We start from the raw sequence: 12,480 nt of genomic DNA, 5'->3' as shown, positions 1-12,480 counted from the left end.
GCATGCGGCTCACACTTTGAAATCTGTCTGTTATTTCATATCTATGGTAATTGTAATGGAGTTTAATCAGTTTGATAAACTTTTAAATTATGAATGCTTATTTTTAAATGTTGAAAGATACTTCTTGTGCTTTGATGATTTAATACTTGAATCGAATAAAGCAAATATTGAATTGGATTGAGTACATGCCTCACAGCATGATAGGTTCTTATTGACCAGGGTCGGACTTAATTAATTGCATCACATGCTGGCATCCCCATGTGGGTGAGGCGGGTTGAGGAAAGGGTACCCTGAGGCAGCGACGGTCTGTCTCCGCAGGATATGCTCCATTTTATAATGTTTTGCCCATACTTTAGCTGGCCGAGGAAGGGTTTTGCTGAAATCTTTGAATTTTAATCAAGTTAGGCCTGCCCTGATGTACCTTCAGGTGTTTCTCACTGACTGGGTGATTTTTACAGTTTTATCTTTTTTACAATGTGTTTGGGTATCCATGGAGTCGAAATTATCTTAATATTCTTGTTTTTATGAGTAATTTTATTGTCTATTTTCATTACGTATGAATTTGTTATTATTTTTTTCACTTTTATTCTTTTACGGTGATTTGGATTACAGAATAAAGATTTATTGAACTGAATTGAGTACATGCCTCATTATACTTACCTTTTAATGAACCCACGAGCTTCCTTCACCACAAGAGAGGCTGTCCTTTCTAGATCCATCGGCTGTTCGGTGATTTCGTAGTTCCTCATTAGCAAGCAGTTCCAATAGCGGATGAATCCATAAGAGGAGTACCAAGAAATGAATAAGAGGAGGCCGCAAAAGGCAAAGCCGGTGATCGCTTTCCAGCTAACTGGCAACAAACCAGTGAGTCTTCCAACTACCAGGGTAATGACAGCAAGGCTGATGGCTTGAGTGTAAAACCGGAGTTTGTCTTTAAAAGCGGAATGTAGTTCTGAAGGCATCTTGATTTTACAATCGTTCAGAAGTGTAAGAGGCATGCCAAAAAAATAATCAAAGCCGTGGTTAAGAGGGTGATGACAGTGGTCGCTTGCAGATTCACAGTTCACACCAAGGTGCCATTTTCCTGCGTACAAAAGTAAGAATTAAAAAACACAGCAACCATGCTAAAAAAAAATTTAATTGCTCTTTATTGATTTTATAGTTTGCAATCGCATGTTGTACACTAAAGCTGAAAATTCGCTCCGCTCGTGGAATTTGCGGATTGTCCGCGATTTCGCGATCCGCGAATCTTGCGAAATCGCGGTAAAATCCGCAAATCAGCCAAGCACTTACAGGGTTACAGCAGCAGGTGCAAAAGTTGGAGCTAATTTTTTGTAACCTTTTACAAAAGGGTTACAAAGAAATTAACTTCAAATTGGGCACCTGCTGCTGTAAGCCTGTAAGTGCTTCCTGGAGCCTCCTTGCTTATTTGCAACTATTCTCTGACCCTGCTCTGACCCTTGAAGCAGGGTCAGAGAATAGTTACGCCTGTCACGAAAATTGAACCTCAACAGGAAGCACTGCCATATAAAAACAAGCTTTTGCCATGCAATAGGTCTCGCATTAGGAAAGTTTGAGCTATTGGTCTTGTAAATGAATTTTTTTTTCTTTATGTGTTGGTTTTGAAAATAGCTAAATTAATAGCTTTGTCATTTACAATGCCAATAGTTATAACTTTCGCAAATGTGACACCTATAGCATTTGTAATGCAACATGTTTTGTATTTACGTGACTTAGATGTATTGATATTACAAATTACAATGGCTTTTAATTTTTTTAAATAATTAATACTTAAATAAAAGTGATTTTAATTTATAATGGCAATAGCTTAAACTTTTGTAAATAACTTTTGTGAAGATTATGTTCAGTGTATTTTTTTGTGACGAAAATCCAATAACAGATGTGAAATATTAACATCTTTTTGTGACATTTGTAATAAAGCTTGAAACATTGAGAGAACATATTTGAACCAGTTGTTGTTGAATGGTTGCGCAGATTGATGCTGGGGTGGCGCTGAGTGGTGCTGTGGTGGTGCTGAGTGGTGCTGTGGCGGTGCTGAGTGGTGCTGTGGTGGTGCAGAGTGGTGCTGTGGTGGTGCTGAGTGATAATGTGGTGGCGCTGAGTGATGCTGTGGTGGCGCTGAGTGATGCTGTGGTGCTGTGGAGTGGTGCTGTGGTGGTGCTGAGTGGTGCTGTGGTGGTGCTGAGTGGTGCTGAGTGATAATGTGGTGGTGCTGAGTGATGCTGAGTGGTGCTGAGTGATGCTGTGGTGGTGCTGAGTGATGCTGTGGTGGTGCTGAGTGATGCTGTGATGGTGCTGAGTGATGCTGTGGTGGTGCTGAGTGATGCTGTGGTGGTGCTGAGTGGTGCTGTGGTGGTGCTGAGTGATAACGTGGTGGCGCTGAGTGATAATGTGGTGGTGCTGAGTGATGCTGGGGTAGCGCTGAGTGATGATGTGGTGATGCAGAGGGCAGAAAGGCACAAAAAGCAGTCTAACAAAGGGCAGAAGGGCAGAAAAACAAGGGAAAAACGACTCTAACAGAGGGCAGAAGGGCACAAATAAACAGTCTAACAGAGGACAGAAGGGCAGAAAAACAAGGGAAAAACGAGTCTAACAGAGGGCAGAAGGGCACAAAAAACGAACCTAACAGGGGGCAGAAAGGCACAAAAACAAGTCTAACAGAGGGCAGAAGGGCACACAAAACGAGTCTAACAGAGGGCAGAAGGGCACAAAACAAGGGAATAACAGAGGGCAGAAGGGCACAAAAACAAGGGAATAACAGAGGGCAGAAGGGCACAAAAAACGAGTTTAAGAGAGGGCAGAAGGGCAGAAAAACAAGGGAAAAACGCGTCTAACAGAGGGCAGAAGGGCACAAAAAACAAGGGAAAACGAGTCTAACAGAGGGCAGAAGGGCACAAAAAACGAGTCTAACAGGGGGCATAATAAGTCCCGCACTGCCCTGGTTTGTCCACCAAGATGCCACCTTTTTGTGCAATACCTCTACTCAACTGGAGTACTTTCTACTGTCAGTAAGTGCTCCCTCGTTGGCTAAATGTATAGGGGCAGATTTACAATAACTGGCACATCCCCAGGGATGCGCCAGTTATAGTGCGCCGCAGCTCCGCCACCCATGGTGCGCCGCATTTACAATGCGGCGCACCATGTAGCAAAAACGGCACAGATGCGTCACGCGTCTGTGGCGTAAAAGCAGCGCCTTGCCGGAGCTGCTTTGCAAGCGCGACGCAGCTCCAGCAATGCTCTGGGGGGCCCTATCTCCCCAATGCTGCGGCAAGCCTTGCGCCTGCTTCAAGCAGGCGCAGGGTTTTGACGCAGCATTGGCCTAAAAGTGACTGAGTGAAATCTTGTAGATTTTACTCAGCCACTTTTAGGAGGCGTTCCTGCGCAGGAACACCCTCCCCTGCGCCAGAACGCCTCCTGATGGCGCAGGGCTTTACAACGTGACGCATCTCTCAGATGCGTCACATTGTTAATACCCAGCACCATGGCACATCTTTTGTGCTGCCGCTGCGTCACAAAAGTGACACAACTGCGACGCAAAAGAGGCGCAACCGGCTTGTAAATCTGCCCTATAGTGCTTTTACTACACTGTAGCTGCATAAAGGGCCAGAAGATGTGTCTCCAGTGACCATGTGTGCCTGTGTTACAGGCACACATGGTCACTGGAGACACATCTTCTGGCCCTTTACGCAGCTGCAGTGTAGTAAAAGCACTATACATTTACCCAATGAGGGCGCACTTACTGGATTAGCCAGTAGAAAGTACTGCAGGGCAAACCGCAAAAAAATCTGCGATTTCGCGGAAAAATCTGCGAATTCGCGGTGAAATCCGCGAATTCAAAAATTTCGCCCATGCTTATTGTACAAAAAAAATTGAACCTACAAATGGAGACCTACAGCATGGATAAACCAAAGCCACCCCCTTCTTATGTCAGTTACCTTGAAGTGCATGTTCCGACATGTGCAACTCCCAGCAAGTGCAGGACAGATGCTTTCCTCAGGATTGACACATTACACGAGCCAGTCAATAAAGGGAAGCAGTAAAACTTGGAAATAAAAAGAAAATAAAAAAAACTTAATTCATGACCCTGATGCGATCTGTAGCGTCAGCACACCTAAAACAGTACCGGTAACCTGAGGAATGGAATTAGACTTTACGGAGCAATTCAATATTTAAACAATCTTTGGACTTAACAACTGTCAAGTCCTGCATGTATTTCAGAATAACCATAGCTAATGGGGACCCTGAAAGGCTACCATTAGATGCCATCTCAATGAAGTGTGATTCTGTAATAGTTACAATTCTTCTAAGGGTGCCTCAAAAATATCTGGGGAGCAGAGTGAGTTACTTGTGGTGGTTTATGAATGAGTCTATGCGTTCATATGCTTCCTCATAGAGGTCATTTTGTCGATAAAGAGCCTGGATAATTTATCACATAGTTCAGCCAAAGATGGTATATCGTGTTGAGCAACATTAAAATGTTCCAATTACTTTACAATGGGAAAAAATTATTCCGTTAAAGTGTTATTAGCTTAGACAAGTTGTGAGGTTTTAATTTGCTCCTTTGATTTTTCAGGAATATATTTTTGTCTTGGTAGAATATATATGTTTTGAATACAAGAAGTAGTCTTTACACTTGTGGCATTGTAACGGCCATAACTCGAATTTACATTTGGTTAGATCCGGGGTAACCATGGATTATTTTTCCTTCTAAATGGGATAGACTTTTAATGATAAGGGAACGTCTTCTTATAGATAAAACGTATCCTTTCACTAAATGTATTAATAAGGTAGTAAGATGGTCTGTAAATTAAGTAGAAAATGTAAATCCAGTTAGTAGGAGCTTATATCCTCACTATCTTTAGACAAAGACAATTTCCAAGGAAGCACTTCATTCCTAACCTTCTAGGGGTTATTGTCTTTATCACAAGAAGAGGGAGAATAAAGTGAATGTCAAAATGATCTGACCTCATCGAAGGGTTGGCTTATGAATGATTAGATCCTGAAATGCAGCTAAAATTAGGTCAAGAGTGTGACCACTCGAATGGATTAGCTGACTGGATAAAAGTTGAGGTTTAAAAATGCCCAGATTTTCTGAAAAAACGTAAGGTGTGAGCAGTAGGTATTTCCAATCCTAGACCATGATCTACAAACACAAGATTTTCTTTTCGTAAGCAGAAATTGCTAATGTCTTCAAATAACAGATCCACTGTGGCGGATGGAGAATGAGGAGGAAGATAAACTAAAATAAACCTAACTTGAAGGAATTTAGTGATCAATTTTAGGACAAGATTGTCACATGTCGAATATTCCTAGAAATGCTCTGCATTAGCGATAGGGTATCTTGAGGTATACATGCTATTACTCAGTACCTTTTACCCACTTGATCTGCATGTATGTTTTTACAGCCCTGCAGAACCAGTTCGTCTAAGATCGAGGTACTATGATGGATTTAACAAGTTTCAGTTATAAAGAAATTTTGGAGATTATACTGATAAAAGAGAGCTGTGGCTGAATAATTAATGAAATTCGACTTATCAGTCTTTAAAAGAGCCCACTAAATGGTATCTGTCTTGCCAACATAGGGTAAATCCAACTACTGAATGAATTCAGGCCTGAGTAAAGATCCATCCTATTTTATGTAGCAAACATAGCTCGTAAAGCGTAGACCATAATTCATGTAACTGCTACCTCGAGTAAGCAATTGCATCCTTAGCTGAGGTCTATAGTACTGAATCAGGTGACAGCCGGACAGGTCGAGGATGGCATTCACGCCATTAGCACACTGTTTTTTGGTTCAAGTGGTCAACAAACCATCGGCCTAAACTATACCCAGTATTGCACTGATAGAAAAATTGAGCATTACATAAGAGGGGCCTAAGGCGCCAAAACTAAGGGTGGGATATCGCAATAGAAAGATGCATTTTTGAGTTTAAAATCTCGACCAAACCAAACAAGAGTTCGCTGAAAGGATAAACTTCCTTAATAACATTCTAAAAAATTACTAAGCATACAAAAAAGTGCAAAAAGTTCTAAAGTATTGCAAGCAATCATTATTCTGGCTAACAGAGCGTTGTAAAACACACAAGGTGATGGAAGGAATGTTGCACATTGGCAAAACATTCACAGATCTGGGTTTAATCCATGGTTATTTTGCTCACCACGCCACCCCAGTTCAGGCATGGCCATATGCAAATCAGTCTAGACCCTGTGCCTCATGGAAACAATCCAGATCGATACAACAAACTTGGTGGTAGTGTTCCTCACTCAGAGAGAACGTCTGCACCTTCTGTAAAGATTATTCTCACTGAACATATTATGCATGAAGTATCAGAAAGAGGTGCACTGCGAACTTGATAAAACAACCACCACCAGGGGTGTTTGAACAATGCAACTTAATGCAAGTACCACGAATCAAGAGACAACCAAGTCGCACAAGCACCCTCTACAAAGTCAATTCTCAAAGGAGCATTTCTGTAGGATAATGGTATTTTTTCAAGGTTGTTACACCGACTTAAACCGTAGATTCAATAGGAGCTTCAAAATATGGATCCAAAAACAAATGTTGTACTTCAAGTTCTTTATTAGTCAAACATATTAAAAGTTTTCCAGCTTTACACTGCCGACACATGTTTCGCCCTCACCAGGGCTTTTTCAAGGCTATCTTTGTTAGTCTATACTGGTCTGGCGTCGGAGAGGTCTATGTTTCAAAAGGATACAAGTATGAAGCGTCGATATTAAAAATCCTATTAGGTGTGGTGATCACAGCGAGCTATTCCAGATATAGGTTCCACCTTTGTGCCTTCAGAATATTAGGCCCCACGTAGTCTTTACGTTCGTTCTCACCGGCGCCGAGTCTCCAGTGCCCGGCACTGGAGACTCGGCGCCGGTGAGAACGAACGTAAAGACTTATCAAGGTCTTCAAGGAACCTTTACCTCAGTAAGATAAGATTCATCTCCACGCAGCGAGTCGTACTACCCTACCAAGGCATATCTCTACAACTGTCCCTATGTCTTATAATACTCTACGTGGGGCCTAATATTCTGAAGGCACAAAGGTGGAACCTATATCTGGAATAGCTCGCTCCTTTGAGAATTGACTTTGTAGAGGGTGCTTGTGCGACTTGGTTGTCTCTTGATTCACAATCCAGATCGAACTGCCAAGCCATATCTCCCCTGGACCGGAATCAAGCATCCTAGGACCGGTTTCTGACAATCAGCCGTCTTCAGCCAGGATAGCTTGACTCCAGTGGTGTAGTGAGCACGGGACCCACGACTCCCTTCCCACATAGGGTGAACAGCAAAACATACAAGATGATGAACCGAATGTTGCACATTGGCAAAACATCCACCCCAGTCACAGATCTGGGGGTGAATGTGTCAGAACTTTCATGTAATCAATAGAAAGACGATAAATACACGCAAGGAATCCAAATGAATATTCTTAAACTGGAATGAGGTTGCATTTGGTAAAGTTTATAGATTTCCATAAGTGCTATTCAAAGACCTTGACTGGCGAGAGGAGTCTGAAAACTGTAAATCATTGGTCAGCAGTAAAAAAATTATGTTGTAAGGATACATAGATGGACTAGCCTCACAACTGTCCTTACAATAGAAAGGATTAAGCAGGATCATTTAGTCTTGCCTAATCCTGCAAACCCTTCTTCCTTGTTAAAGCAAACAAAACTGGGAAAGGGGCACCATTATCTTGTAATCTTTAAACACGTCAGATATTATTCCATTCACCTACATTGCCGCAGTAGGCATGGTGTAACAAGCGATAATCCAAGACAGAAGAAGGGGCCAAAACTTCTAACGAACGTCAACCAGAAAAAGTAATTCGATAGAATGAAATACCTTCTCTGCATCAAGGAAATTTGCTGCCAAAGAGTCAGGTATATAAAGGGAATTTTAAAGACAGCATAAATTGAGTCAAGGCACCCTAAAGTGCATACATCCTGACTGTAGTGAATTATGCAAAATATTGACATCTTCAAGTTATTTATGAGACCCTTGGAGAGAGTTTTGATATACCCTCTAAAAAGGGTGACGAGTAAGTAGAACTGACAAGTGTTAGGGGGTTTACACCATCCACCATTCACAGCCCAGGACATCTCAGGTAACAGAAGGGGGAAAAAATAAGAACCACAGGACATTGTGTGCTTGGACAGGGAAAAGGGAAGGGACCTGAAAGGAAAATGCCTGCACAGACAACGAGGGGAGGAGTGGTGCAAAATATTGTAAAGGCAGAAAAACGTTTGGTCATTTAGAGGAGTAGGACCTTGGCACTGGATATGAAGTGGCTGTGGTATTCACAGCACCATTTCAGAAATAAAGTGACAGCAAGAATGGTGCTGGGACAGAAAACCTGGTCTAGTAGGAAGAGGAATTGAGCGGCATATTTTTGCTAGAAAGGTAGATTCCTGTGTCATTCACAGCAGCTAAAGGTTCAGAATTTGCAGTCGTTCAAGAACAACTAATAAGGACATTTCTAAAACACATTCATCCATCTTTCAAGTAGACCTAACACTGAAAGGTTTGAAAAGTGATATTTCCCTCATGTCAAAGGAAATTAACATCGGAAGGTTCAAAAAGTAGACTTCTCTCTCTACCACGAAGAACATTTCTGCAAGGGACGTGATAAAGTACACCATACCCAGTGACTAGAAGGCTAGCCTAAGAATATTAACAGGAAAGCCTATATTAAACTCATCTAACGGATTTTGGGTGCCCGGGCAAGACATAATATGGGGACCCCTAAACAGAACAAATTTTAATTTGTTTACCCTTTCTCTGCTCATTCAAACTTTCATGATGCCCAGCAATAGTAAATTATATGTTAAACCTTAACAGGGTCACACAAAATAGTTGAAAAATGCTTTGCACAGAACCCCCGCCACTGGCCAGAGAAGTAAAGGTAAGCAGAGAGGGAGAGAGGTTTAAGTAGAGAAATACAATACACAGAGGTCAAAGAGAGTAAAAGTGTACTTTCCTAAGGGGCCATTGGAAGGTGGGGCCCTAGGCAATTGTCCACTGTTAGAAATGGGGATCTCTAGTTGACAGGTTGTTACCCTGTCCAAGTAGGGACACTTACTCCTAATCAGGTTAAGTGGGATAGACTTCTAAAATAACTCCTGCTCAACCCCTTGGTCGCTTGGCACGAGCAGTCAGGCTTATCTCAGAGGCAGTGTGTAAAGCATTTCCACATAACCAGTAGTAATACAGTAAAAATACTTCAAAAGAAAACCACACCCATTTTAGAAATATATCCAATATTTTATCTGTGCAAATCATGACCAAGAATGATTAAAATCCACTATACAGTTCTTAGGAATATCAATGGGCAAAAATAGACTTAAAATACAATTTCTTGAAGGCAATAGCGTGGTGAACAACAAATCCAAACAGTTCTGGCTGACCACGACTCCGCGGGCCAGCTAGGATGTCGGGAAGTCCTGCAAACAGTACCTTTAGAAATGTGGTGTGCAGGGGACCTCGCAATGAGATCCGCAGAGGCGGTGTCTGCAGGCGTCAGTTCCAGAGGTTGATGCAGGTGTCGTAGGGCCCTTGAAGTCACAGGCGTTGTAGATCGAACTCTGTGCGGTTGAAGTCAGGGGCGCTGGTGCTGGCGTAGGCAGGCGTTGGGGCCACGGTGTGAAGTGCAGCGCTGCAGCATGTGATATCCTCAGGTCATGGTGCAGGCAGTGGCCTGGTGATGGTGTCCAGCAGCTTCGGTGAGACCAGGGCTAAGGTACGAAGTGGAGCGTTACTCGTCACTGTACTGGCGGGTCACAGTGCAAGCAGCAGCATTCTAGTTGCTGAAGCGCTACAGTCGGCAGATGAACCAGAGTTGATTTCGCTGGCATCAGTAGGCCAAGGCTGCGGTGTGGGACAGGGTGGTGTGTTGTGTAACTTATGAGGGGTGCCCTCAAACCAAGGTGGAAGCAGCCACTTCAATGTCGGCATGGAGTGTCGTCGTTGTGGATACCAGGGCAGCAGCGTGATGCGAGGCGGTGTGAAGTGCGGTGCCCATACGCCTCAGTGCAAGCAGCGTCTGGGTGGCGGCATCAGACGTGGCGTTGGTGAGACCAGAGTTGCGGTGCAAAGTGTGGCGGTTTCCTTTGCTGTGACTTCAGGACACGGAGCCGGCAGCGGTACTGTGGACTGCATCAGGTATCTTTTTCTTCTGTTGCAGCACAAAACATCCAGTTCCTAGTGCTGGTTGCAGATGAACTTGAGGTCTTTGCTGTTCCTGAGACTCCTTGAACATGGGGCAAGCTCTACCTCAAGCCCTTGGAGAAACTCAAACAAACGAAGTTGCAGAAAGTTCAGTCCTGTCCTTTCTCTGCCCCAGACAGAAGACGCCACTGCAGGCCAACACAGCAAAGCACACAGAAAAGTGGTAGTTCCTTCTCAAAGCTTCTCAAGCTCTTCTACTTGGCAGGTTCCTTGGTCCTAAAGAGTTCTGAAGTTCTGGAGTCTGGGCCCCAATATGTATACCACATTTTCCTTTTGTTGCAAATGTCTCTCAGCTTCGTCCAAACTAGTTCGGTCTTCTCCGTTCCAGCTTCCTGGCAAGAGGTGGAGAGAGCATGGTGCACCTGAGACTGGGCCTATTAAGGTGAAAGGAAAACTCCTCCCAAATCTTCTAAACACAACCCAGATCTATTCAGCTCTACTATAAGTAACCCAGGAAAGGCAGGACACGCCTTAACCCCCTTGTAGTTGTCTACAGTGAATGCACATCCCCTACCCCTGTCACTCCAAAACCACACAATCAATACACAAACCAGCAGAGGCACCCAGAATGATTAGGCAAGAAATTACCCAATTTCTAAAAGTGGTATTTTCAAACACATAAAATAAAAATCATCTTTACTAAAAGCTGTCTTTTTAAATCCTGAGTTCAGGCATACTAAACTGATTTTTCTATCTTTTCCAAATGGAAAGTTACGTTTGTAGGATGTTACAAAGCAACTCCCATGTTAGCCTATCGGTCAGATAGCCTGTCAATAGTGAACACTAAATTGGCAGTATTTCACTATCACGACATGCCACACACACCAGGACATGTCCTACCTGTCACATACACTGCACCCCGCCCATTGGAGTACCTTGGGCCTATCTGAGGGGTGCCTTACATGTAAGAAAAGGGAAGCTCAGGGCCGGGCGAGAGGGTGCACTTGCCGGTCAACATGGCAGTAAAAACTGTGTGCAGACTCTGCAGTGGCAGGTCTGAGACACATTTGAAAGGCTGCTTGTGTGGGTGGCACAACCAGTGCTGCAGGCCCACTAGCAGCAATTGATTTACAGGCCCTGGGCACCCACAGTGCACTATACCGGGGGCTTAGCAGTAAATCAAATAAGACAAACATGGAAACACCAATTCGTAACCATAAGAGCACTTGCACTTAACACTGAACAGCAGTGAGAAAGTGCGCAGAGGCACTAAACCAGCAAAACGAGGTCCAACATACCATTGAAAGCAGGAGACCAGAAGGTAAATAGACAGGGGAAATACACCAAAAGATGACAAGTCTAACAACACATGTCCCCTCCAGCTAAAAATAGGGAGAACTACCTAACCACCTGGGAGTTCTCTTCACTAAGGCAAAAGAACCTGGACAGACCATTAGTGTTGGCGGGTCCTGTGACAGGGCAGTGTTCCACGATAAAGTCCATTCCCTGTAGGGAGATAGACCTCCTCAACAGTTTTGGGTTCTCGCCCCTCATCTGTATTAACCATCCGGGCTCCTGTGGTCTGTCTGAACTCGAAAGTCAGCCCCAAACAGGTAAGGTTCTAGCTTCTTCGGTGCTCAGACCAGAGCGAAAGCATCTTGCTCTATCACACTCCACCGCTGTTCCCTGGGTAGTAGTCTCCTGTTAAGTAAGTCTACAGGCTGGTCTAGGCCCTCTTCATTAATTTGTGAGGGCACCGCTCTCAAATCACGCTCAGAAGCGTCAGTGTGCACTATGAATCCCTTGGAGACATTGGGTGCCTTGAGAACTGACGCTTTGCACATGGTTGCCTTCCGGGCATCAAAAGCTGTCTGGCAGGCATCAGTCCAGATCACCTTTCTGGATGCGTCCTGGAAGTCAGCTCGGTCAAGGGGTCAACAATGGTGCCATATCCCATGACAAACCTCCTATAATACCTGGTGAGACATAAGAAGGCCCTTGCCTCTTTCTGGGTCTTGGGGGCTCCCATGCTAGAATGGTGTCAACCTTAGCTTGTAGATGCGCCACTTGGCCACTTCCTACCCGGTGCCCTAAGTACACCACAGAGCCCTGCCCAATCTGGCACTTAGTGATCTTGATCGTGAGGCCTGCCGTCTGTAGAGCCTTCAACACTTGCCAGAGGTGATGCAAGTGACCTTCCCAGCTGGAACTGAACACTGCGATGTCGCCCAGGTAGGCAGCACTGAAATCCTCTAGTCCAACCCACACCTTGTTGACCAACCT

At 44.0% G+C, this 12,480-nt stretch overlaps 1 protein-coding gene across 6 annotated transcripts in view; it reads right to left on the bottom strand.

The window, feature by feature from the left end:
- Positions 1-12,480, bottom strand: part of LOC147669891 (arylsulfatase D-like) — a 567,561-nt gene that overhangs the window by 212,005 nt on the left and 343,076 nt on the right. For all 6 annotated transcript variants that reach the window (XM_086948166.1, XM_086948168.1, XM_086948165.1 and 3 more), the window contains exon 6: positions 661-1,084. In XM_086948166.1, the coding sequence (XP_086804292.1) occupies positions 661-1,084 (424 nt within the window). The remainder of the gene's footprint in view (positions 1-660; positions 1,085-12,480) is intronic.

The sequence above is a fragment of the Lissotriton vulgaris genome, unplaced genomic scaffold, assembly GCF_964263255.1.
Source record: "Lissotriton vulgaris unplaced genomic scaffold, aLisVul1.2 SCAFFOLD_269, whole genome shotgun sequence".
Taxonomy (NCBI): domain Eukaryota; kingdom Metazoa; phylum Chordata; class Amphibia; order Caudata; family Salamandridae; genus Lissotriton; species Lissotriton vulgaris.
The sequence above is the reverse complement of the archived record's forward strand: the minus strand, read 5'-3'. Positions and strand labels throughout refer to the sequence as shown.